The sequence below is a fragment of the Zonotrichia albicollis genome, chromosome 29 (assembly GCF_047830755.1).
Source record: "Zonotrichia albicollis isolate bZonAlb1 chromosome 29, bZonAlb1.hap1, whole genome shotgun sequence".
Taxonomy (NCBI): Eukaryota; Metazoa; Chordata; class Aves; order Passeriformes; family Passerellidae; genus Zonotrichia; species Zonotrichia albicollis.
The window spans coordinates 2650366-2678258 of record NC_133847.1 but is presented as its reverse complement, the minus strand read 5'-3'; the positions used below and the strand labels follow the sequence as shown (position 1 = coordinate 2678258).

Genomic DNA, 27893 nt, shown 5'->3' with positions numbered 1-27893 from the left:
CTAACAATTTTTGCAAGTCAGCTCCTCTATGGCATCCTCCACACCACCAGTTTCTAAAGTCTCCACAGGGTTTTCCTACACTAACAGGGAAAGGAAAACATTGGGAAAAGCAGGAACCACAATCATCACAGTCTGCAAGAGAACAGAGAAGCAGAGTAACATGAAACTATTCTGAAATGCTAAACTTCATCATAAAGGTCTTGAAATCCAACCTATGTGGCTGTTAGGGCTCACTTGGGTCCAGTTTCACTGTGTGTTTGCCCTGTCTGTGTGGTTAGAAAAGCACTTCTGACCAAAATCTCCAGGTTTTAACCTGATATCACCCATGGAGGATGAGCACTTTGCAAGCCAGAGCCATTTAACAATTCAAATGAAGCACAGCCCAGCTAAAACACATCTATTTTTGTGTGGCACTGCTTCCCCAGCTCATGCTTAGCCAAGAGCCAAGGGAAAAACTTCTCCAGGAAAAACACTGGAGTACAGAAATAATCAAATGAGCAACTGTGGCTGGGAGAAAATGGGTTATTTTATCCCTCTGGCAGCAAGGCAGTGATTCCTGGGGCAGGGACTGAGCTGCCTGACCCTGGAACCAGGGGGTTATTTTATATTTAGCTCCTTACCCACTGTGCTGGGGCACTGATCAATAAATGAGCACTAAAAAAAGGAAAGGAGCTCTTTACCCATTAACTGACACAGAGAATCCAAAAATTCCCACTCAGCTTGGTGGTTTGCAATAATATTGAGAGTGAAACAAGAACTGGGAAGGAAAATTCAGCTGATTAAAGAAAATCCAGTTTGCTGGAGCAGCAGAACTGGTCTATGCTGGGAGAAGGGGACACATCCACAGAGTGACAGCCACAGGACCACACTTAATGTCTTCCTCCACTGTCAATAAATGATCATCAAAAGAAGTAAAGGAGCTTTTTACCCATCAACTGGCATACAGAATCAAAAAAAATCCCACTCAGATTGGTGGTTTGCAATAATTTTTACAGTGAAACAAGGACTGGGAAGGAAAATCAGCTGATTAAAGAAAATCCAGTTTGCTGGAGCACCAGAACTGGTCCATGCTGGGAGAAGGTGACACATCCACAGGGAATCTCTTCCTCCACTGTCAATAAATGATCACTAAAAGAAGTAAAGGAGCTTTTTACCCATTAACAGACACACAGAATCCAAAAAAATCCCACTCAGCTCAGTGGTTTGCAATGATTTTGAGAGTGAAACAAGGACTGGGAAGGAAAATCAGCTGATTAAAGAAAATTCATTCTGCTGGAGCAGCAGAACTGGTCCATGCTGGGAGAAGGGGACACATCCACAGAGTGACAGCCACAGGGCCACACTCAATCTCTTCCTCCACTGTCAAAGGAAAGGAGCTTTTTACCCATCAACTGACACACAGAATCCCAAAAAATTCCCCCCAAAATCCCACTCAGCTCAGTGGCTTGCAATAATTCTGAGAGTGAAACAAGAACTGGGAAGGAAAATTCAGCTGATTAAAGAAAATCCAGTTTGCTGGAGCACCAGAACTGGTCCATGCTGGGAGAAGGGGACACATCCACAGGGCCAACTCAATCTCTTCCTCCACTGTCAATAAATGATCACTAAAAGAAGTAAAGGAGCTTTTTACCCATCAACTGACACAGAGAATCCAAAAATTCCCACTCAGCTTGGTGGTTTGCAATAATATTGAGAGTGAAACAAGAACTGGGAAGGAAAATCAGCTGATTAAAGAAAATCCAGTTTGCTGGAGCAGCAGAACTGGTCCATGCTGGGAGAGGGGGACACATCCACAGGGCCACACTCAATCTCTCCCTCCACTGTCCCCTCCCTCACCCTGTTCCTCCTCTCTCTGAAACTTAATCTCCTTAGTGAATAATGAATGGAAGGGACCATCTGTAACACAGATATTTTCATCTGATTAGACAATGCAGGAGATGCTTTATCTAACAGGATAATGAGCTCACAGAAATCGCCTCCAGAGCTGCTGCCTGCATTGCTGCTAAATTTAGAAGCCAGACCAGGTTTTTATTCAGGTTTTTTCAGGCAGCCACTGCAGGAATACACTCAGCAGCATCTGATTCCTGTAACTCTTCCTGCAACTGGAGGGAAAGCAGCAGGGCCCAGCCTGGGGGAGGCAGCCAGAGGTACACACAGGGTAGGAGTTCAAGTGACTACAGAACAAATGAAGCTTCAATTTTATATAGAAATACGGCTAAAAAGGTTTTTTTTTAAATATATAATTGTGGACAAAATAGAGTGGAAACACACCTGGATAATTGGGGTTTATTTTAAATGAACTGGGCCTTGCTCTCCAGAATTCATGTCCAAGCTCAGAACTTCCAGCATTAACAAGAACAATCCAACAGGGAAGGACAGAAGCTGAATTTCAAGGCTGCAGAACAATTTGGTGAGGGGACAGTGACTGCCCTTCTCTCCAAGGCATCTCAAACACAACTTCATTGTTTGCAGAGTTTTGGGGGTCCTGGGGTTTTGGTTATTTACATTCCTAGCAGCTTTCTTTCAATGGCAAGCTGAAAAAATCCTCTTGGGAGGCTTTGGGGCAGGTTGCAAAAACATCATGAGGTTCTGAGTCCCTTGGACTGCTGCAACAGGCAAAAAGGACAGAAAATATTTTTCAAGCAAGATTCTACCAGGTGGGAAGGCTGGAGATGCTGAAAAGCTACAGAGATCATGATTTCCCAAGGAAGAAAGAACTGTTGGTATGCACAGTCCCCAACAAGCATGGAACATCCTGCAAAAGTCAACTTTTCAGAAGATCACTTTTCAGGGAGAACCCTAAATCCATTTGAATTGGAAATCTCTAACTGTGCTGGGATTGTGGCTAAAAAACCTAAAAAACCCAGCATGACCCTGCAGGGCATCTCCAGATTTAATGCTGCCTTAGGCACCAGTTTTTCATTTACAGCAAGAGAGAAACACCATCCACAAAATTCAGCCAGAGCTGCAGGTGGGATCTGAAATTCTTCCCACTGAACTCCCACCAAGCCCTCCCCTCCTCCATAAAACCATCATGAGGTTCTGAGTGCCTTGGACTGCTGAAAGGGGCAAAAAGGACAGAAAATATTTTTCAAGCAAGATTCTACCAGGTAGGAAGGATGGAGATGCTGAAAAGATACAGAGATCATGATTTCCCAAGGAAGAAGGAACTGTTGAGATTCACAAACCCCAACAAGTGTGGAACACTCTGCAAAATGTCAACATTTCAGCAGATCACTTTTCAGGGAGAACCCTAAATCCATTTGAATTGGAAATCTTTAACTGTGCTGGGATTGTGGCTAAAAAACCTAAAAAACCCAGCATGACCCTGCAGGGCATCTCCAGATTTAATGCTGCCTTAGGCACCAGTTTTTCATTTACAGCAAGAGAGAAACACCCTCCACAAAGTTCAGCCAGAGCTGCAGGTGGGATCTGAAATTCTTCCCACTGAACTCCCACCAAGCCCTCCCCTCTTCCATAAAACCATCATGAGGTTCTGAGTCCCTTGGACTGCTGCAACAGGCAAAAAGGACAGAAAATATTTTTCAAGCAAGATTCTACCAGCTGGGAAGGCTGGAGATGCTGAAAAGCTACAGAAATAATAATTTCCCAAGTGAGAAGGAGCAGAGCAGGAGTTTGGGCAGGTCAGCCCCTGTGCTGGGGAGGAGGGCTGGGTTCTCAGCCCAGGGCTGGCCAGGGAGGCTCTGTGCTGCTGGAGCCATAAATTCACAAATTCAGGATGTCTCAGTGCAAACACTTGGCTCCCAAACCCCCAGAATTTCTGCCTGGAAAAGTACACATGGCTATTTTTAGGTCCTTGTTCTTTTCAAAAATAACCAGAGGCACGAATCCAAACCTCCAAAATGTGGCATCATTTCAAAGCCACGGGGGACGTTCGGAGGGATTTTCAAATGCCAAACCAGCAGATTTCCTGCTGAAATGGAGAGGTCAAAAATACCAGGAGCAAACAGCTGGCTCATCCTGCCCTGAGAGCAGCTCCTAGAGCAGGAGGGTTCCACGTGCAGGTGATGTCAGACACCATCCCAAAGCAGCTCCTGGGCACTGGAACTCCCACACAGCTCCCTGCTTGTGCTCAGAACAGGAGAAATATTAAATAAAGCAGGCAGAAAAGCAGCCCAAACCGAGCACTGATGCTCAAAACTCACCCCTGATCCTCAGGGCTGAACCACCTGCAGGCACCAGAAACTCCTGGGGTTTGCTGGGAGCACACAGAGGCTCCATCCAGCCCAAATCCCACCTCTGGGAATGCTGAGTTTGATAATCCTCCTAAAGAAGCTTTTCTGGAGCAGGGCAGGAATTCTGTTATAACAACCCCGAGTAAATAAACACAAAACGAAGCCTGGTTCTCAGCAGAGTCCAACATGGGACTGCAGCAACTCCCAACTGCTCTGAGCTCAGCCTGGCATCCTTCAAGTTGTGCTTATTTTGCCCCCAACCTTTGGAATTTTGGGACCTCACACAGCATTTTGTAGGGATAAAGTTTTAAGGAAGATAAAGATGCTGAGATTTCCATTCCACATCTTCCTGTGTCCTTCAGGTACAGCATGAACAAGTCTGCTCTGTGTTTTCTTCTCTCAGGAAAAGGGAAGCACAGGCACTGAGAACACAACAAAAACCTTTGGAATTTTGGGATCTCACACAGCATTTTGTAGGGATAAAGTTTCCAGAAAGACAAGGATGCTGGGACTTCCACATCTCCCTGTGTCCTCCAGGTACATTATGGAGGTCTTACATTATGGACAAGTCTGCTCTGTGTTTTCTTCTCTCAGGAAAAGGGAAGCACAGGCACTGAGAACTCAACAAAAACCTTTAGAATTTTGCAATTTCACACAGCATTTTGCAGGGACAAAGTTTTCAGATAGACAAAGACACCAGACTTTCCATCCCACATCTTCCTGTGTCCTTCAGGTACATCATGGACAAGTCTGCTCTGTGTTTTCTTCTCTCACAAAAAGGGAACAACAGGCACTGAGAACACAACAAAAACCTTTGGAATTTTGGGATCTCACAAAGCATTTTGTAGGGATAAAGTTTTAAGGAAGACAAAGATGCTGAGATTTCCATTCCACATCTTCCTGTGTCCTTCAGGTACATCATGGACAAGTCTGCTCTGTGTTTTCTTCTCTCAGGAAAAGGGAACAACAGGTCACAGGCACAGAGAACTCAACAAAAACCTTTGGAATTTTGGGGTCTCACACAGCATTTTGTATGGATAAAGTTTCCAGAAAGACAAGGATGCTGGGACTTCCACATCTTCCTGTGTCCTCCAGGTACATTATGGAGGTCTTACATTATGGACAAGCCTGCTCTGTGTTTTCTTCTCTCAGGAAAAGGGAAGCACAGGCACTGAGAACTCAACAAAAACCTTTGGAATTTTGGGATCTCACAAAGCATTTTGCAGGGACAAAGTTTTAAGGAAGACAAAGATGCCAAGCTTTCCATTCCACACCTTCCTGTGTCCTTCAGCAAGCCTGCTCTGTGTTTCCATCTCTCAGAAAAAGGGAACAACAGGCCACAGGCATTGAGAACTTAACAAAAACCAAAAAATACCCAAAACTTTTTCCAAGGGGAACCCAGGAAGAGAAGAACGTTGTGCTACTCAGCAATCTCAGCCTCCTGCCCCAGATACCTGGGATGGCTCTGATTCTGAGGCCACAGGAGGATATTTACAGTCAGAAACCATGAAAACCCATCTGCCTCTTAATTGCCATACAGGGTTTTAATTGGATGGCTGCACACATGCAGGAATTCCCCAAGAAAGACTCACTAATTAACCAGGCCTAATGACCTTCCCAAAGTCTCCTGTTCCTTCAGAGAAGTTTACTCGGAAAGATTGGGGTAAAGTTAATCTTGGAAACTTCTGAGCTCCATAGGAAGAGAAAGGAGAAGATAAAAGAGTTGGAACAAAAGGACTTGTGGTGGAAGTGGGACATTCTAGTGCAAAAAGGTGAAGTAGATGATGATGATGATGATGATGATGATGATGATGATGATGATGATGATGATGATGATGATGATGAAAAGCTCTAGAGGAGGAGGATTCTCCCTTTGGAATGCAGGAGAGAAGAGCAGAAGAATCTGATTTTCCCTAAATGAGCAGGAATTGCACATTCCCAAAGGGCAGGGCATGGAAATATTCATTTAAGAGGATTATGAGACTCAGTGACCAACAACAGCTGGAGATCAGGAGCCTCCCAAGGCAATGCATGAGGAGCAAATCCCTCCCTCTCCTCTCATGCCCCACATGGATCCTCCTCCCTCCAGCTGTGGCTCTGCAGCCTTGGGCATCCAACACCCCCAGGACACTTTGCCACCTGCACCTGGGGAATTTCAATGTGCTTTTATCACCAAATGGCTACAGAATAAATGAAGCTGCAATTTTGTGTGCAAACACTAAGAGGTTAATTTTTTTTTTTACAATTGTGGACAAAATATATATATTTCTATATATAATTTGTGGACAAACACACCTGGACAATTGGGGTTTATTTTAAATAAAGGCACTGGGCCTTGCTCTCCAGCATTCATGTTCAGCACTAACAAGGGAAGGTCAGAAGCTGAATTTCAAGGCTGCAGAACAATTTGGTGAGGGGACAGTGACTGCCCTTCTCTCCAAGGCATCTCAAACACAACTACATTGTTTGCAGAGTTTTGGGGGTCCTGGGGTTTTCTTTGTTTACATTCCTAGCAAATTTCTTTCAATGGCAAGCTGAAAAAATCCTCTTGGGAGGATTTGGGGCAAGTTGCAAAAACATCATGAGGTTCTGAGTCCCTTGGACTGCTGCAACAGGCAAAAAGGACAGAAAATATTTCTCAGAAAGATTCTACCAGGTGGGAAGGCTGGAGATGCTGAAAAGCTACAGAGATCATGATTTCCCAAGGAAGAAAGAACTGTTGAGATGCACAAACCTCAACAAGTGTGGAACACTCTGCAAAATGTCAACATTTCAGCAGATCACTTTTCAGGGAGAACCCTAAATCCATTTGAATTTGAAATCTTTAACTGTGCTGGGATTGTGGCTAAAAAACCCAGCATGACCCTGCAGGGCATCTCCAGATTTAATGCTGCCTTAGGCACCAGTTTTTCATTTACAGCAAGAGAGAAACAGCATCCACAAAGTTCAGCCAGAGCTGCAGGTGGGATCTGAAATTCTTCCCACTGAACTCCCACCAAGCCCTCCCCTCCTCAGCACCTGACTCTTCCCCAAACACTGATTTTTCCATATGACTGCCTCTAACACTGGAGTGGAACTCACGAGTTGAGCTCTGCTGATGACAGATTATTTCAATTTGTGCTTATTTTGTCTCCAACATTTGGAATTTTGGGACCTCACAAAGCATTTTGCAGGAACAAAGCTGTTTTCCAGAAAGACAAAGATGCCAGGTTTTCAATTCCACACCTTCCTGTGTCCTCCAGCTGCATCATGAGCGAGTTTGCTCTGTGTTTAACACTCACCTATAGTAGATGCTGCTAAGGAGTTCCTAAAGGAAATAAACTGCCTGGCAAAAGTCTGTTTGATGAATAAAACCTAAATAAAACCTGCCCTGTGTGCCTCCTGTAAAAGCCCAAAATCTGTGTTCAAGCATTACTTCAAGGTGACAGGAAACCAACCTTCCTTCAGACAAGAACTGCTGCAAGTGTTTAACTCTTCCCAAAAAAACCTGAGATTGCATATTCAGGGAAATTTTACTCTAAACACTGCAGAAAACAGAGTTATAAAAGCCAAAGAACCTGGCAAAAATAAATAGCTTTGTTTCAATATAGCAGCAGACTCTGTCACTTGGAGTGCTCAATATGGAAATGCTGCCTAAGGCAAGCAATATGCTTCCAATATTTTAGTCCAAGTTCCTCTCCTATTCCTTAAATTACCCAGCCCAGAAGCAGAGCATCCTCAGGAACAATTCCTTTCAAGTCATGCCAGCTGGGTGACACAATGGAAAAATGCCATATGGCCACTTCAGGAAAAGGAAAGCACTCGCAGTGCTCCCACAGCAGGAAGGAATTATCAATCCTGCTGCAGAGCAGGCCCAGCACCCCTGCAAGGGAATCCCTCTGACCAGAGCAGGAACTGCAGGAGGGAGTGCCAGGGGCAGGTGGGAGCATCTCCTTCCCTGCCTGCTTCCCAAAGGAGAGTTGGAGCTGCAAGATGAGGGCACCGAGGGTCTCAGGAGACAGAAAATTGGGAAATAAAAACAGGACAGCTCCAATTGATCCCACAGTGCTGGGATCCACATGGATCACACCAGCCCAGGGACAGGGCAAGGAGGGGAGAATGGAGGAAGAAAGAGAGGGAGAAGGGAGGGAGAAGGGAAGGGAAGGAGAAGGGAAGGGGAAAGGGGAAGGGGAAGGGGAAGGGGAAGGGAAAGGGAAAGGGGAAGGGGAAGGGGAAGGGGAAGGGGAAGGGGAAGGGGAAGGGGAAGGGGAAGGGGAAGGGGAAGGGGAAGGGGAAGGGGAAGGGGAAGGGGAAGGGGAAGGGGAAGGGGAAGGGGAAGGGGAAGGGGAAGGGGAAGGGGAAGGGAAGGGAAGGGAAGGGAAGGGAAGGGAAGGGAAGGGAAGGGAAGGGAAGGGAAGGGAAGGGAAGGGAAGGGAAGGGAAGGGAAGGGAAGGGAAGGGAAGGGAAGGGAAGGGAAGGGAAGGGAAGGGAAGGGAAGGGAAGGGAAGGGAAGGGAAGGGAAGGGAAGGGAAGGGAAGGGAAGGGAAGGGAAGGGAAGGGAAGGGAAGGGAAGGGAAGGGAAGGGAAGGGAAGGGAAGGGAAGGGAAGGGAAGGGAAGGGAAGGGAAGGGAAGGGAAGGGAAGGAAGGGGAAGGGGAAGGGAAGGGGAAGGGAAGGGAAGGGGAAGGGGAAGGGAAGGGGAAGGAGAAGGAGAAGGAGAAGGAGAAGGAGAAGGAGAAGGAGAAGGAGAAGGAGAAGGAGAAGGAGAAGGAGAAGGAGAAGGAGAAGGAGAAGGAGAAGGAGAAGGAGAAGGAGAAGGAGAAGGAGAAGGGAAGGGGAAGGGAAGGGGAAGGGGAAGGGAAGGGAAGGAGAAGGAAAGGAGAAGGAAAGGAGAAGGAAAGGAGAAGGAAAGGAGAAGGAAAGGAGAAGGCAGGAAGAAAGGGAAGAAGGCGAAGAGAGGAAGGAAAAGGGAGGAAGGAAAAGGGAGGGAGGAGAAGGGAGGGAGGAAAAGGGAGGGAGGGAGGAAAAGGGAGGAAGGAAAAGGGAGGAAGGAAAAGGCAGTTCCCCAATCCTTGCTCACAGCTGGATGCAGGACACATGGCCAGATGCAGCCTCTGAGCAGTGACCTGGCTTCCCTGGGATATTTGGGAACATCCCTGATCCACTCAGGCTCTTCCCTGACCACAGGGATGTGGTAGAAGCAGAAATAGATGTGATTTCAAAACTCCCAGTGGGTTCCTATTGTACATCCATCTCCTGACTGGAAAGTGATCAATCAGAGAACAGATTTTCTTAATGACAATTACAAAGTGAAAAAAAGAGAAAAGGAGAAGAATGGACAGGACAGTGCATGGATTTGCACGGGGCAAAACATCCTCAAACATAAAGAAACATCAAATTCCAACACAACCCTTGTCCCAGGCAGGAAGGTCCCCCATAATGGCCCAATTACTCTTCCTGCTCCAGCTCCACCTTCAGAGCATCCAATTCCAAACCAGAACCACCTGAGAACCATCCAGCCTGGTACCTGTTCCTGGAGCTCCCTGCTCCAATCTCCACCCACCCATCCCCTCCAGAACTGGGCCCGGGTGGCCACACCTTCCCCTGCCTGCAGAACCAAAGCTTCAGCTTTAATTTCCAGCAGGAGAGTTCAGAACCCCAAGGAGGAGCTGCCACACCTGGCAAAAACCCCAATCCATGGAGAGAGGGAGGGAAAGGGGATTTAACACAAACAGAAAACTCATGGCAGCCCCAGTCAGAACAACATTTTAGAAGAATAAATCTTCCAAAAGTTTCTGGAAAGACCTGGAAGTGCTCCAAATAACACCACACCCCACATCAGGGAACACAAATAGAGGGTCTGAGGAGATAAATTGGAAACACCATCCCCAGGATCAATACAAGAACCAGGGAGCAGCTGTGCCTCAGGGCTGGAGGGGACTTCACAAACTCTGCACAGGGCTGTGGATCCCAGTCAGGAGCTGAGGGTCACTCACTGTGTATTCTGCATGTTTCTTCCCATACCACTTCATCCATTTTCTGAACTCTCTGTCCATCGTCTGCAAGAAGGAAGAAAATCAAAATCAGCCATGAGGACATCTCACATTTCCAGTTCCATCACAGCAATGGAGACACAGCCCTGAAGCACTCATTGACCCCAGGAATTCTGTCTGCTTGGAGGCTTTTTTGCCATGAACACTCCAAGGACAGGCAGACACAGAGCTCCTGCTGTTCAGTGTCCTTAAAAAACCAAACTCTCACTTTTTTAGGGCCAAAGCAAAGCTGGCATTTTCACCCCCTCCCTTTTCCATGAAATTCCACGTTCTAAGAAAAGCCCAGCACTAAAAATAGCCCAGCATTAAATTGTGGTGCATAATCCCACCAGGAGGAGGGGGGTGAGCCCAGCCTGAGCCCAGGGAGCAAAGGGACAGCCAGGACAAGGCCACGTCTGCTGGGGTCACTCAGGAGGCAGAAAGCAGCAGGAAAAGCATCCCAGCAGCAAAGAGGGAGAATCCTGCAGCAAATCTGCTTCCCACAGACACTGGGAGTGCTTCAAACTGCACCCAAACACTCCAGGGCTGAGAGCAGGGAGGGCTCTGCTGGTTTTTATTGTCCAAAGAAGGGAGAAGGAACAAAATCCCCATATCCAGGGATATGAGCTCAGTGCCTCACACATCCCCACAGCACCCTGCCAGCAGCCTGGCCCGGCTAAATTTTTAGGATTTAGCCAATATTTGGAGGTGAGTCTCCCTCCCTGGAGACATCCCAAAGCCACCTGGCCACATTCCTGTGTCACCTGCTCCAGGTGGCCCTGCCAGAGGTCCCTTCCAACACCAGCTACTCTGTGGTTCTGTATGAGAAGCCCAGCAGAAATTCTGATCCCTCTGAGAACTCAAGCTGATGGCTGACGAGCTCAACAAAACTCTGTGTGTGCACAGGCATATTTCATTTATTTCCTAGACAGGAAAACTCAAAAATCCTCAGTATTTCCATGTAGGAACTTCCATTTTAATTTATTAAGGCAACTTCACTAAAATAAATCTGTAACATTCTTCCTCTCTAAGTGAAGCTTTTCAAATTTTATTGTCCATCTATTATGATGAGAGCCACAGATGTGGTGCCACAGCCAATTCAACTGGAAACTCAACCCAACTTCTTCTGCAAATATTTGGAGGGAAAATGGGCTCTAACAGAGGCACAAGGCAGCTCCACACACTCTGACACTGCAGCAGCTCCTTGGTTGTTAAATCTGACAGGATTGAAATAATACAGAATATTTTGTTCACCCAGTAATCTCATGGAAATCTGAAGTTACCCCAGCAGAGATTACCCCTGATTTTTCATTTGTGGGTCATTCTTTTGTTTGCTGTTTGCACCAAAGCCCTGTGTTTGCACAGTGACAGGAAGGGGCATTAGTAAAAGTGAGAATTTCACTTTTCCTTATAAAGCTGATCTCTAAGTTTCATGGTAAACACAGAGAGGATTCCTGGTCTTGTAAATGCCCCAAAGCAAAACCAGGATGTTCACACAGAGGGACTGCAAAGCTCTCCAGGTAAAATCTTCCACTCAGTCCTGGCAGGGGAAATAAAGTGGATTTGTAGGTCCTTGACTGATCATCCTCACCACTGTGTTTATGCATTTTTGCCCACATCACTGAAAAGAAGGATCAAGGAGTTTTATTTATTCCCTCCCTCCATGAGGGATAATTTTCCAGCTGTTCAGGCTGAATCTGTGCTTTGACAATTCAGAGGGATCAGTTTCTGTTCAGGCTATGAAGGAAGCAAACTTCTTGTGGTAAGCCATGACTGACCTTCCCTGTTTGCTTGTGGCCTCCCAGGTTTGCCTTGAACTCATCATCTGTGTGTGTCCCATTGGCACAGGATTAGAAATGTAAAGAGACCTCACTAAAGAACCTTTAACATAAATATTAAAATATACTAAAGTGGCCTGACTAATCATTATCAAACAATCATGGAATGGTTTGGATTGCAAGGGACCTTAATTATGATTTAATTCCACCTGCCATGGGACACCTCCCACTGTCCCAGGGTGCTCCCAGCCCTGCCCAGCCTGGCCTTGGGCACTGCCAGGGATCAGGGGCAGCCACAGCTGCTATGGGCACCCTGTGCCACCCTCACAGCCAGGAATTCCTTACTCAACTCTAATCTCAATCTCCCCTCCTGCAGCTTCAGGCCATTTTGTGGTTTCCCTCACTAAGGTGCCTCCTAAGCCGACACCAGCACAGGCTCAGGAGGAATTCTGGTGGTTTAATCACTGAGAAAGGGGCATCCCCACCACAGCAGAGACATGGCCTTTAAAATACTGAACACTAATTGTTTGCTGAATTTATTGCTGGATTTGCTGCCTGCTGTGGCCTCTGGGAGTGCATTAGAGCCCTTCCAGACATGGAATGACTGCAGGTATTTGGATGAAGCTTACACTGCACTCCCCTTTGCACAGACCCTGGCATTATTGTAAAAGAGCTTTCAGGCCTGAAATCACTCCAGGAAGATGCTTCTGAACACTCCAGACTGGACACACCTCTTTTCTCAAGCCCATCCTTGCATGGCTGATATCTCACAGCTCCAGGACAGGCTGAGCTGAGCAGCAAAACCAGCAGGAAAATTCTGCTTTTCCTGCAGCAGAGAGCCCCTGGCCCAGCAGCACCCCCAGCTCACTCACCTCAGCATACTTGGCTGGAATATCAGCTTTCTCCACTCCATAGTGATGTTTGCAGTTTGTGGCTGCAGCCACCTGAAGCACCACCTGCCCCACACCTGCAGGGAAGGAACAAAAACCCCAGAGCTGAGAAAAAAAAACATTTCCAGGAGACAGAGGCTTAGAGAGCACAAAAATCAGCAGGGGAATTGGGGACTGGGCATTTTTAAAGTCATTCCTACTGCCCTGGTGCTGCTCAGCCCCAAAAGCAGAGTGAGGAACAGCTGATTTATTTCTGGGGACAGCAGATTGAAGTCTCTGCCATGGGCCTGGGACAGCCTGCAGCACTCCCAGATATGATCTGCTTTAACCTTCCTGGACAAACAATTGTGAGAATCTGTGCAGGTTTTGTTTCCCTCCAGATGGAAAAGAGTTTCTTAGCTCTGATGTCTTTCTGAAGGTCTCATCTGAGCATCAGTCCCTGACAGGAACTTTCAGTCAGTCCCACTGAGAGGGGAAGTAGAGGTAAGAATATCACTGAGGAGCCTGTATGTGTATTTATTTGTTTATTTATTTATTTATCTACATACTTATATCCATATATTTTATTTATCTATATATTTAAAAATTTATATATTTATATTCTTAATTGTTTATTTTTATTTACTATATATTGTATGCTTATATTATACAATATTATACTACATTATACTATATTATATTATATGCCAATATATAATACATATTATTTGTTTATTTTAATGTATAATATACCATATACTATATATTATACACTATATAACATACTATATACTATATAGTATACAGTATATACTATATACTATATATGTATAATGTATAATGTATATTGTATTAAACTACATTTTATATATTGTATATGATATATAATATTCTATACATAATACATATTCTTTATTATTATATTTTATTTATATAAAGATGTCTATTTTTCTACATTATCAATATATGATATATATCTTATATCTAATATTATATAATAGACTATATTATTACAATATATTGTATGTAATATACTATGTATATTTATTATATATGAGTATATTTTATATTTTATCATATGTATACTATATTCTTATACTTTTTATCAGTATACTATTTAATATTAAATTATTCTACAATCTATTGTTTTACTATGTATTACATAAATAATGAATATTTATATATATAACTCTTTAATATTTAAATATACTTTCAAATTCAAAATAATTTTTTTTTTATCTATTTTTCCCCAGAAGTCCTGTATCATACTTAACACATTTAAACAAAAACATACTTGTTTGTGTTTAAATGTGTTAAAACTTCAGAACACATCAAGGAAGAAGGGAAATTCTTATTGCTCCTTTCCTGTTCTGAACCAGATTTACCAAGAAAAAGAACATTTTCTTACTCAGTGTCTCTGTTGCACATGTGCTTGAGTCATACCTGGTTTCCTCACCAACCAGACACTTCAATTTCCTTCTAAAACTCGACTCTTGCAGATATGGGTTAGATTTGTGGGTTTCACAACTGTTCAAGTAAACTATAAAAGCGTTTTTGACACACTGACAAGTCAGAGGTAAAAAAATCCTTCATTTTCAGATTCCACACCAAGTGTTTCACATAGGAAGGATCAAGAAATCCAATTTTCAGATATGAAAGGCACAAAGCAAATCCAGTGAAAACAGATGAACCCTTAGGAATGCAACTTGATGGGTCAAACATCATTTTAACATTTCCTCTTCTTCACAAGTGTATCCAACAATACCAACACAAACACAGGGGTTTGTAACAAGGGTTTATTGCATTGCAGGCTGAAATTTCCCTGCCACAGAAAAGAGGTTTGTCTGGTCCATTTAATCCTGGCATAAAAGCAGGAGCATCTTTGGGGATTATCTGGAAAAGATGCTTGTGAAAAATGCATATTTTATGATTGGCTTTTCACAAATATTAAAATGAATATTCTATGTGTTATGTTAGAAAGTTGTGTATTGGTTTTCTTGAGTAGTGTGTTAAATATGGTTTTAGGTTATAACATAGGGTTGGAGTGCAGACTATGCTATGTAGGATAATTTTTCTAAAGAAAGGACTCACACTGAGATAGCAGCCACAGGACACCTGAATCTTTAAGAGAAAGAGAATTTATTGCTCCATTATCAGGAGAAACGAACTTGTTCCCATCTCACTCAGCCATGAAGATGCCAGTTAGGGTTAAGAAGAAGTTGAAGATGACCAGACAGAGTCCTGTGTTTGAATGGAATTTATGCATCATGTATGAGGTATATGAATATGCAACAGGTTATTGTTTTTAAGGGTTAATCCTCTGTTAATGTGGGTCCTTTTTCAGGCTTATGTTACCCAAAAAAAGGTATCTGGAATGTATCTGTAACTCTTCATTTTTATTGTCTCATATTGTCCTAATCCAAATTGTCCAAAATTATTATTACTCTAATTATATTACTATTCTTCCAACCATTTTATTACTATTTAACATTTAAAATTTTAAAAACAAGTGATTGGCGTTTTTCACAATGCTTATCCTGTAACACAACCCTCAGCCCTGGGGGCTGTGTTAGAGGATAAGCCCATATTTGGCTTCCCAAATATGAGGTTTTTAAAGCATAAAGAGAAAGCAAAAGAGAAAAAGGAATTATTGCTCACTCACCACTGCCCAAGTCAACGAACAAATCATCCTCTGTCATTTTAATCTCATCGATCATTTGGGCCACCAAGTCGAAGGAGGTTTCTCCGTAGACCTCGGGCGAGAAGGGCTCGTAGTTGTTGAGTTTCTCGGGGTCGGTGACCGAGTGGTTGTAGACCTGCTGCAGGATGTGCCTCAGGAGCCCGTTGGAGGGACGGGTGTTCAGCTTCATGGGCTGCGTGGTCCCCTTCCACTGCAGGGACACAGGTGGAGCAGAGATGGTTGGGCCCACACTGCCTCACACAGCGTCCATCACAGCCAAACACTTCAGCACAGATTGGCAGAGATGGTAGGACCACCTGAATGGTTGGGCCTACACTGCCTCACACAGCGTCCATCACTGTAGTAAACCCCTCAGGTTTAGCCAGGGCCCCTTGGAGAACAGAATGCTGACACAGCGGCAAAGAAGTTTCCTGTCTCCAGGGACATCTGCCTTGTACCTTATCCCTATAGCCATGTAAGGCAATATTGTGTTAACCCTACCATTGGTCACTTATGGTCACTCTGACACCTTTGCCATTGGTCAGGATTGGATCCAGGCCAAGGGTATAAAAGTAGCACACTGTACCCCTACTGACTCGGAAGAAGAAGAGCTGAGACCCTTCAGGGACCCTCCAATAAAGCCATACTTGTGGAACAGCCAGCGTCTTCTGCTTCTCCTCTCTCTACCCTCTGCTGGAGCCTTAGGCCAAGGGAAAAGCTACCTAGCAAGCAAAGCTGAAATCACAAGAGCTGCCTGATCACTGAGAGCTGAATATTCCCTGCTTGCTAGGGCTGACCCGCGGCCTTGGTCTGAGAGCGAGCTGGCTTCTGGCACCCAGTGCCCTTGGGGACTGAGCTCTGCAGCTGGAACAGCTTCCATAGGATAAGACCAAGCAAGGCTCATTTACATCACAGCCAAACACTTCAGCACAGGTTGGCAGAGATGGTAGGACCACTCGAGATGGTTGGGCCTACACTGCCTCACACAGAGTCCATCACAGCCACAACCACTTCAGCACAGGTTGGCAGAACCCAGGACATCCCTCTGGCTGTCCTGAGCAGCCAAGACCCCTACACAGAGCCCAAAACATCTGTGGGTTTGATTACGACCCATGGAGCAAGTTACCAAACTCAGACAAAGATCTGCAAGCGACGACAAATTAAGTAGAATGATAGCGAATTTATCACAGGGTGAAAAAGGGGACTGAAATAATCTGCTTTCCTTCTGTGCTGGGAGAGCTGGGCCTGCTCACCTGGACAGGAGAAGGCTCCAGGGACACCTCAGAGCCCCTTGTGGGGCCTGAAGGGGCTCCAGGAGAGCTGCAGAGGGACTGGGGACAAGGCCTGCAGGGACAGGACACAGGGAATGGCTCCCACTGCCACAGGGCAGGGCTGGGTGGGAGATTGGGAATCAGGAATTGTGGAATCCATCCCTGGGATGGATTTCCCAGAGCAGCTGGGGCTGCCCCTGGATCCCTGGCAGTGCCCAAGGCCAGGCTGGACAGGGCTGGGAGCAGCCTGGGACAGTGGGAGGTGTCCCTGCCATGGCAAGGGTGGCACTGGATGGCTCTGAGGTCCCTCCCAACCCAAACCTTTCCGTGATTCTGCAGAAATTGCACACCAGCAGTTGCTCTGCACTTTGTCACACCTCAATTAACAGGTAATTTCACAGGTGATAAAGGGGAATTTAAAGAAATGGAAAAAACAATTGTCAGTGTAAAGCACAACACTTCGGGGTGGGTGTAAAGGTTTGTTCACTCCTTTTTTCTATCCCCACTGAGCTGATGTTGACTGTCAACACAAGAACAGGTTAATTCTGCTCCAGGAGCTGTCACATGGGAGGGATCAGATGCACTCAGACAGGGAGTGGCAGGAAAGAGATGGAAATCAAGCTTCCTTTCTTCTTCAGAAAAAAAAAAAACTCACACTAAGCAGACAAGTTGTTAAGTTTTAAAAATGTCTGCATCTCCCCTTGATAAAAACAAACCAAAAAAGGGCAATTCCAGTACCCCTCCTAAACTTTCCTGTGAAATTCAAATGGGAAGGAAAAAATTAAACCCATCAAGTTTGCCAGTTCAGATAGCAACTGCAAATGCTGAATCGCTGCTAATATTTAGCTATTAACCAACACAGACATGAAGGTGCCTGAATCCAAATAAGGACAAGTTTTTAAGGCCCAAAACATTTAAGAAAATGCCAGCAAAAAAGGCTTGCTGCAATAATATTGCATATTTCAAATAATTCCCACAAGCACAGCAGAAAAAAAAAAATCCACCTATGCTTTCAAGTTAAGCAGAATAGTAACATTATTCATTGTTCAGGTTTTGCTTCCTCCAGTTCAACCTTTTTGGGGGGTAAGAGAACCAAAAAAGCTCATTAAATTGGCCTGAAAAGAGATTACATTCTACTTCAGGCAGTGATCCCACAGGCCAGAGCAGCTGAACTGTGACAAGGAAATTCCTAAGCCATGGATCACTTCCACAACACACAGGAGAGTTCATATGGATTATTTAAGTACCCATAAGTCACAGATTTCCCTGTGCAAAAGTCAATCTATATGAGAAATCCCTGTGTTAAATGTAGATGAACCTTTCCTTCCTCCTAAAGACGTCAGTTGTTTCCAAGTGCCAAAATAACAGTGCCAGAAGTGCACAAGGAAGAGGAGAATTTGGGAACAAAAAGTGGTGTTTAATTCCCTTTCTTTCTGTAGGAATATCCCTCCAATACTAACTCATTGACTGCCCAGGTGTGATCAAGAAAATAAGTTTAATACCAAGCTCGAGCCCCCAAAACTGTAAATTCCAGGCTGTTCCTGGAACATCTAATTTGTCACACCTTAATTAACAGATAATTTCACAGGTGATAAAGGGGAATTTAAAGAGATGCAAAAAACAATTGCCAGTGTAAAGCACAACACTGAATAGAGTTGGGGTGAGTGTTAGGGTTGGTTCACTCCTTTTTTCTTTGCTATCCCCACTGAACCGATGTTGAACTGAGTAACAATGCAGAACTAATCAGTCAAAGCCTTCTGCTGTTGTTCACTACCTGAATTCAAAGGTGGCACACAACAACCGTGGCAGCTTTTTGCCAAATTCAATACTCACCAACTGGTGGATGCTGTCAATGGCTCGGTTGTACTTGTCACACAGTCTCTGCATGCTCTCAAAGCTGGGGGGAGAACACAGGGGCAGCTCAAAACAGGCAGGTTTGAAGGTAAAATTTTGTGCTTTTCCATCCTCTTGGCTAGTAGGTTTTTAGGGTTAGCTTTTCTCAGGATATGTAATTACATGCATAGATTTAAGCCTTTGTTTCCTTTAAATAAAATCCCCATTAGACCCGGAGTACATGACAAATAATATTAGTTCCTTTATTTTCAGTCATACTTTGAGTACAGCCCTTTTCCTGGTAAACTTCTGTATTCTCAGAACCTCTTCTCCATATTTTCAGCTGCACAGAAATTTAAGAGCTGTGTACATTTTCCTCCTTTTTGCTGTCATCTCTCCACAATAATCAGTCCTGAGACAAGCAGATGCTTTTCCAGAAATTCACCCTGGAACTGAAAATGCATTCAGAGCCAGCACAGAGCCTAAAGCATCACCCATCAGGAAAGGAAAGCCTGGGGATTGCTCCATGGGCTGCCTGGGATTATGTTCAGCCCAGCAGATGCCCTAATGACACAAACTGAGAGGATTAAATCAATTCATCTCAGGCCAGGAAAGAAAGTACATTCCTGGGAACATCAATGGTTGTGTAACCAGACCCACAGAGCAGAGCAAAACCAACACAAGGAGTTACAGGAGTGACATCACTGAGCCACGGGCATTCCCAAAGCTGGCAAGGGGACATCAAAAGGGACACTTGAGATCTTGTCTTGATTCTCAGGGTCACTACAGTGGCCAGGACACCTCTCCCAGGAGCTCTCCCAGCTGCCTGTGCTTGTTTCCATGCTGGAAAAAGGAAGAGGCTGCAATGGGGTTTGTCTGTATTTCCATAACCTGCTGCTGCTTCTGTTTCACATCCCTGCCTCAGCCCATCTGCTGCCAGGGATCTTTCCAACAAATTTTCTTCAAAAGAAGAAAAAAGACTGAAATCTTTACCAGAATTCCAGTTCATTACCTTCTTGAAAAGCTGCAGGAAGATAATGGGAGGGTGACTTTGAGGAACAGAGGGGTTTCCCTTTTATTCAGCATTGCTGCCAACCACACTGATGGTCCCCAGTGAAACACACCCAGTGAGGATGCCAGAACCACAAAAATACAGCAATGCAGCTGCTGAGAGTAATCCACAAATCCAAATTAATGGATTTTAATGGGATGCTTGACCTCGATTACTCCTTTTGCATTTTCCAGGAGAAAGGCAGAGACTAACAAGTCTTTCAATGAAACAATGAAAATTGAGAGAAAAGGAAGAAACACCTTAAGCAGATCATGACAGAAGTATCTGGTGATGGGGAGGTTTAGGTTGGGAAAGGTTCTTTCCCCCAAGGTGTGGGCACTGCCCAGGGAATGGTGCCAAGGCTGCCAGAGCTGCAGGAGCTCCCAGGGTGGGATTTTTGGGGTGTCTGTGCAGGGCCAGGGGCTGGGATCCAGCTCAGGATATTCTGGGATTCTGCTCACACCCATGCAGTTTCATCAATAAACTTTCTTCTAACAGTTTAATCATTCTGTGCACTTGGATAAATTCAGTCTTTCCCATGAAGGCAACCAGGGAGGTTTTTGCAAACTGCAGCTTGAGCATCCTCCCTTTTCCCAGTGTCAGTGGAGCCAAGCCCATGCACAGAACCCCAGAAGTCTCCACAGACACAGCACAGCTCAGGATCTGCCTCTGCCAGAAGGGGAATGTCCCATAAGAGACATTCATTCTGAACTCCATGGAACTGAGGCACCTCAGAACTTCTCCAGCTGCCCACAACACGCCTGGGAATTTCACTTTTTAAATCAGCCCCCAACCAGCAGGAAAGGGAGGGAGGGGAAGGTGCAGCTCCCTCTGCCACCCAGAGAACAGGAGATTCTCCTGCTGAGAACAGGAATTCCTGGTTACTACAGGAGCAAGAATCATTGAAATTCCCATACTGGCCATACTCCCTGGGAATTTCACTTTTTAAATCAGCCCCCAACCAGCAGGAAGGGAAGGAGAGGAAGGTGCAGCTCCCACTGACACCCAGTTCTGCCATGACCTGCTGAGAACAGCAATTCCTGGTTACTACAGGAGCAGGAATCATTGAAATTCCCATCCTGGCCATGCTCTCTGGGAATTTCAGTTTTTAATTCAGCCCCCAACCAGCAGGAAAGGGAGAAGGGGAAGGTGCAGCTCCCACTGACACCCAGTTCTGCCTTGGCCTGCTGAGAACAAGAATTCCTGGTTACTACAGGAGCAGGAATCATTGAAATTCCCACTCTGGCCATACTCCCTGGGAATTTCAATTTTTAATTCAGTTCCCAACCAGAAGGAAGGGGAGGAGAGGAAGGTGCAGCTCCCTCTGCCACCCAGTTCTGCCATGGCCTGCTGAGAACAGCAATTCCTGGTTTCTACAGGAGCAGGAATCATTGAAATTCCCACTCTGGCCATACTCCCTGGGAATTTCACTTTTTCATTCATGCAGGAAAGGGAAAAGGGGAAGGTGCAGCTCCCTCTGCCACCCAGAGAACAGGAGATTCTCCTGCTGAGAACAGCAATTCCTGGTTTCTACAGGAGTGGGAACCATTGAAATTCCCATACTGGCCATACTCTCTAGGAATTTCACTTTTTAATTCAGTTCCCAACCAGAAGGAAGGGGAGGAGAGGAAGGTGCAGCTCTCTCTGCCACCCAGCGCTGCCTTGGCCTGCTGAGAACAGCAATTCCTGGTTACTACAGGAGCAGGAACCATTGAAATTCCCATACTGGCCATACTCTTTGAGAATTTCACTTTTGAATTTAGCCCCCAGCCAGAAGGAAAGGGAGGGAGGGGAAGGTGCAGCTCCCACTGACACCCACAGAACAGGAGATTCTCCTGCTGAGAACAGGAATTCCTGGTTACTACAGGAGTGGGAACCATTGAAATTCCCACTCTGGCCATACTCCCTGGGAATTTCACTTTTTCATTCATGCAGGAAAGGGAGAAGGGGAAGGTGCAGCTCCCTCTGCCACCCAGTAGTGCCTTGGCCTGCTGAGAACAGCAATTCCTGGTTACTACAGGAATAGGAACCATTAAAATTCCCACTCTGGCCATGCTCTCTGGGAGTTTCACCTTTGAATTCAGTCCCCAGCAAGCAGGAAAGGGAGAAGGGGAAGGTGCAGCTCCCACTGACACCCAGCTCTGCCCTGGCCTGCTGAGAACAGGAATTCCTGGTTACTACAGGAGCAGGAACCACTGAGATTCCCAGCCTGGCCCTGCTCCAAGGGTGCAGATACCAATCATTGTTTCACAGTGAGTAATTCAACGTACAGCAGAGCTGCACTGGAGCTCGTGGAGTTTCCAATTATGTCCTTAATCCAACTGCCTCTGCCAATGTTGCTGTTACACATTTCCTACCAAAATAACTCCAGCAGAGCCTGAAGCCAGTTCTGAGAGAAAACTTCAGTTGGTAGTGTCTAAGAATAACCAGTTACACACTGGTTCACTACACCCTCAACTCCTGCTGGGAACAAAAACATTCCTCTCACCTTTTTGTATCATAGTCAATTAAAACATAGTTTTCCATGGCAAGCTTGAGATCTGGGATTTCTTCACAGACCCACCTAGAAGGAGAGAAGAAATAATGAATAGAGGTATTGCCAATTAGGTGTAATAAGGTTATTTGTCTCAATTTGGAGTGCTTTACATGAAGAGAGGACACTGCAGCAGCTCTGGGAGCTCACAGGAATTCAGGAATAAGGCAGACATCATGGGGAACTGCAACAGTTCACTTTATACTGAATAAACAGCAAGATGCCTGTAGACACTGGCAGGAGCATAAAGCTTCAAAATGAGGTGATAAATGTATTCCACGTGTCTAAAAATACTCAAAGTCATGGCTGATGTTAATCTAACAGAAAATGCAGAAGTGCAGCATTTCCAAAGAATTCTGATGCTGCAGGAAGCTTTGACAGGGCTGAATGTGGAGATGACATTTCCCACAGCAGCCCAAAAACCCTTTCACCAACCTCCCAGTGCCAGGATGTTCCCTGGGGAGTGCCCAAACTGCTCTCACACCTCACACACCCAACCAAACCAGATTTTTAGAAGTTATTTTGCTAAAAGAGCCCTTTGATACTCAGAATTAACACAGCCCTGTGTGTTGTGGCCAGCAGAAAGGGGCAGCACAAGCCCACTTGCAGTGCATCCAACAATGGCAGCTCACAGGAGAGAGCTTCACTTGTGCAATGGAGGAAGATTAATTCCCTTCAAAAGCAATTTAAAAGCCACAGAAGCTTTGCACACACATTTCCTCCACAAATATCAAATTGGAAAGCACTGTCAGCATCAGAAAAAACCCACATCACAGGATGAATTCCAATAGGAATCACAGAATTTATTCCTCGTGAACTTTGCTCCATTCTTCACTATTTAAAAGGTGAATAAAAAAAATACTGAAGAACCAACAGTTCTGTTCCCTCTGGCTGATTCACACATGGTTAATAATTACACAAGCCAGTGAAAACCAGAACTTGGACATGCATGGCTGGCCATTTTCTGGTATTTCACATCTCCCCAAAAAGCACCAGGGCTCAGAAGGGTGGCTGGAGTGGTTGGTGCTTCCTAAATCCCAGGAACAGGCAGTCAGCAGCTGGATCCTTGTGTCCAGGGATATTCCATAATTCCACTGCCTGGTGAGATAAAGGGATATTGGGATATTCCCTGCATTCTCTCACCACCGCTTTCACAACACTGTGGGCACTTTGCACAAGGCAAAGGCAGCACTTCTGACACCAAATTCACTCCAGAAAACAGTTGTGAAACATCACCTGACCCAACTGCTTCCGAAGGCAGCTTCCTTTGCCTCCATCCAGCACAGAAAGCACCAACCACTGAGCCCCTTGGAAAGGGGCCCAAAAATGATGCCACAAAACCCCAAAATAGAGGATCTTATCCCCACCAGTCCAAGCAAACTGGCAGCACCACGGCAGCGCTTTGTAGATAGAAAAAGAAATTCCTTTAGGAGAAAATGTTCAGCTCCAGCCTCATTCCACATCCTCTGCCCCCCAGCCCATGGGAAATGCTGATTTCAGGCACGTGAGTGACGGTATCAAGCACTTGGCTCTCTCACACCCACACTGGCAGCACACAGGGCTCACTGCTACCTTTGCCATCTGTGACCAGATTCTGAGCTCAGGTGGTTCTGCAGGTACAACAGCTCCTCCCTCAGCTGTGTCTGCACCACCCAAGCACCAAACCCTGCTGCAGCCACAGCCCTGAGCTGAGCCAAGGGCAGCCTGGGAGGATCCACAGCAGCTCACAAGAGCAGCTTTGTAATGGGGATAACTCATCCTCATCCCTCAGGTGGTTGGGGAATTCGTGTAGCATTTATTAAAAGTTGTTCTTTGGCAAGTCCCCTCCTAATCCTGCTGAAATAACAGCAAGTCACGTCCTGAGAGCCTGTGTTGGGAAATCCTCTGACTTCCTGCTCCTCTCAGTTGTCGTTCACCTTTATCCTCCCATTTTCCCCACGCTGTTCCAACTCTATCAGCAGGATTAGGAGCAATGCTACAGGGAGATCATTGCCAAACAACCCAAATGCTGCAGGATCTCAGCAACAGGGGAAACCCAGAGGGTGGGCAGAGGCAAGAGCAGGCAGATCAAGCCAAGGATGTTCCCTTAACCTTGTCTGTCCACAGCTCAAATACCAACTGCCACAAGTATTAACCTGAGCACCACCACTCATTTTGAACTCTGTTCACAACAGAATGAAATATGGCAAGATAAAACAAAAATCTTTTTGGTAGGGAGCTCTGTATCGCAGCAAATTTAGCTTAGAAAAATAACTCAGAGGTGCTAAATGGCAACTGCTGCCCTCCTGTGTGTCCTGAGCCCTGCAGTGAGCACAGGAAGGGTCCCAGGCAGGCTGCAGCCAGCACTTACCGAATTGTCTCAATGATTTCATGAGCAGCATCGTGGTGTTTGTCCTGAAATTAAACACATAAAAAGACACATCAGGTGCTGTTTGTCAGGAGTTTATAGAAAATAAAACCACGTTGGTTTTTAGGATACAGGTGCCAAGCATACAGGGATAGGAGTGTTTGAATTTCACCCATTAAAGGCACCAAAATGAGCCCTGCAAGGAAAAATAAGGTTTAAAGAAATAAATTTCTCAAGTGCCCCTGCACTGTCATTCTACTCATTTCTCTGTCATTCCCTGCAGTCAGGACTGTGTGGCTGGGGATTGTGGGATGATGTGGGATCTCAGCACCTCAGCACTGAGGTGTCACCGAGAGCACCCTTGGGGGGCTCGGGAGTCCTGGAATGTTCCAGAAGTGTCTGGTGGCTGCACTTTGATCCTACACAGGAGACGACACCTGTATGAGGATAGGAGGGTTTCACCGGGGTGAATGGTGAAGGGATGAGTTAATTAGAGAGTGAAACACAGGGTTTAGGATTTCTGTACAGGGGGGTTTAGAGAAGTAAGATGGAGGAATTGGGGCCTGTCCTGTCCTTCTTCTTCTTCTTCTTCTCCTCCATCTTCTGTGGTGATGGTGGCACTTTGGGATTGGTCATTACTAAAAGTGCACCGGGCAATAAGGGTGAAAGGTATTGGGGAAAAATGATAAATATTGTACACGTAACAATGGGTATAAAGATAGGTGACCGCCCGGAGGGCAGCACAGTGTGCTCATGGCTGGCTGCTGAGCAGAGCTCTGTCGGGCCGAGAGAAAATCTTTTAGATAAACAATTAATAAACACCGAGACCGAGAAAAGAACTGAAGCCTCTTCTGTTCCTTTAAAACGCGGGCTGCCCCAAGGCCACCCCGGGCCTTTCCAGGCCCTCCAAACAGCCGAAAACCGGACAGGATGAAGCCTTTGGGATGGTTGGGATGCAGCAGGTACTGCCCTGCAAGCTCCCAGTGAGCAGCTGATTCCCCTGGCCCAGCATCTGGCGCAGGCTCCCAGCTCCAGATGGGCACTGAGATTCTTGCACAGGGAATGGCTTTCCAAAATAAAGCAGCCAATAAACAGTGGGAGCAGATGTCAGTGCAGGAAAAACAGCCTCAGAGCACACAGAAAAGGGTCTGGATGTGCAGCCCTGCTCATGAATTGAAAGCCAAAACACACCAAACCCTGAGCAGCACACAACCACAGCAGGGTGAGACACTGAGGTTTGCTGATTTCATTTGGGAGTTTATTCAGGAGCAACAGAAGCACAAATTATTACAAATTCATGCTAAGAAAGAGCTCTTGGAGCTGCATTTATATGCAGCATTGTACAAAAAAAGTTCTATTTTAGGGAAGCCACAGGAGTTCCTCATACACATTGATGGATCCAGCCTTGGTTACCAGAGTCCATCTGCACCAAGCTGGGGTTATATTTAGACATTTGTTTCTGCAAGTGGCTTTGACCTTTTAATTAAGAGTCTTGTATCTACAGCCCTTCCAGAAATACAAGTGCAAAGGCTCCTTCAAATCATTTCCCTTGCTTTGTGCTGCAGAAATGTCATTTCTGTAGTTACCAGGGGAAATTCTGTAGCAAAGGGCAGAGACAGGTAACAAAGCAGAGGACTGGGGGCAGGGGAAGGAAAGAAAACCACTGATGGTTGATAACAGCAAATGGTTGGATTATCTCATTTTCAAGACATGGAAAGACATGATCTGAGTCAAATGGAAGCATTTTCCATCATTATCTCAGCTTTCCTATTTTCAGGAGGAAACACATTTTCCCTTGTATAACCACTCCATGCACTTGGGATCAGCCAGGCCTGCAGATCTCACTCCAAGAAATTTGTACACAACCCTTTCAATGCCTAGTTAAAAATCTCAGGACAAAGAAGCAAGAATTTCTGAGGTCTGCCATCCTTCCAGTGCCTTAAAGGGGCTCAGAAACAGAAAGGAGAGAAAATTTTAATATGGAGAGTTAGGGACGGAACAAGGGATGGTCACATGCAGACACAGGGAATGGCTCCCACTGCCAGAGGGAGGGATGGATGGGATATTGGGCAGGAATTGTTCCCTGGCAGGGAGGGCAGGCCCTGGATCAGGGGTGTCACCCTGTGACTGCCCCTGGATCCCTGGCAGCGCCCAAGGCCAGGTTGGATGGGTCTTGAAACACCCTGGTATGGTGGAAAATGGAATTAAATTATATTTAAGGTGCCTCCCAATCCAAACCAGTCTGGGATTCTCTACTAAAGCTATGAGAGAATATTATTCCACCAGGAAAAAAACCTCTTCTTTTCAGATGACAGCAAGTTAACCCCAAATCTAGAAGTCACAAGGAAGGCTAAGCCAAGAAAACCAAATTATTCCAGTTACAACATGGAGAAGGAAAATCAGCCAACAACAGTAGCCAGGACATTTGGGATGGATCACACAGCGCCTGAGCATTGCCCTGGGCACATTTAACAACCAAACAGCACAGAACAGATTTGGGGCTGGGACAGCCCAAACCCTACAGAAAACAGCAGCATCCATAACCCAGCCTCCCAGGAATGTCAGGGAATTCTTCTGATAAAGGTTGGCCTAGAAACCAGGGAAACAATCAAACTAAAACCTGCTCCTGCCTCTCAGTGCACAAATAAAAGAGAATGTGTTCTCTCCTCTTTCCTCTGTGCACTGAAAGGAGGGGACAAGGAGGGAGGAGAACTTCTCTTCTCATTTCTTATCTGCCAAGTGTAAGAATAACCCAGGACAGCAGCTCATCCATAAACATCTCCCAGAAATGTTCATGTTTCACTCAGAATTATCCCAGCAGAGCCCCCCTGGCTGATCCAGCTCTCCCAGTGTTCCTGCAGGGTCATAATTTACTTTATCAACACAAGCACATTGACCAGAAAAATGAATTCAGGCTTATTCTGGCAGAACCATTTCCTGGGAGGAAGTTCTGGGGTTGGACACTTGCAGTGAACAGAGCACATGAGAGACCCCTGCTCCTACAGGTCTTCATGAAAATATCCCTCTAAGTGACTAAAATTGTATAAATAACAGACTCCTTTGTCTTGGGTTAAAAACTGAAAAAATCAATCTAAGAAATAATAATAATAAATTACAATTCACATCTACAACTACAGATCTGCCAATTTAAGTGACTTTGCACAACCCCACATGGAAACTCCAGTCAGAAGGAGCCTTTGAGCTTAGTTTGTGACATTACCTAGGAATAAATAAATCCAAACCAGTTCCACACCTACTGCTGCTGAGCTCCCCATGCTGAAACACTTCCCAAGTTTACTTCACTCTCTAACAGGCTTTGGCTGAG

At 45.5% G+C, this 27893-nt stretch overlaps 1 protein-coding gene across 7 annotated transcripts in view; it reads right to left on the bottom strand.

Annotated features, from left to right (window-relative positions):
• DOT1L (DOT1 like histone lysine methyltransferase) overlaps positions 1 to 27893 on the bottom strand; it is a 94399-nt gene that overhangs the window by 51556 nt on the left and 14950 nt on the right. For all 7 annotated transcript variants that reach the window (XR_012577283.1, XM_074528956.1, XM_074528957.1 and 4 more), the window contains exons 2-7: positions 24572 to 24615; positions 22177 to 22251; positions 18638 to 18701; positions 15516 to 15744; positions 12857 to 12951; positions 10171 to 10233 (exon numbers count right to left, since the gene is read on the bottom strand). Coding sequence is in view for 6 of the 7 variants with exons in the window: in XM_074528956.1 (XP_074385057.1) it covers positions 10171 to 10233; positions 12857 to 12951; positions 15516 to 15744; positions 18638 to 18701; positions 22177 to 22251; positions 24572 to 24615 (570 nt within the window). In the remaining variant the exon portion in view is untranslated. The remainder of the gene's footprint in view (positions 1 to 10170; positions 10234 to 12856; positions 12952 to 15515; positions 15745 to 18637; positions 18702 to 22176; positions 22252 to 24571; positions 24616 to 27893) is intronic.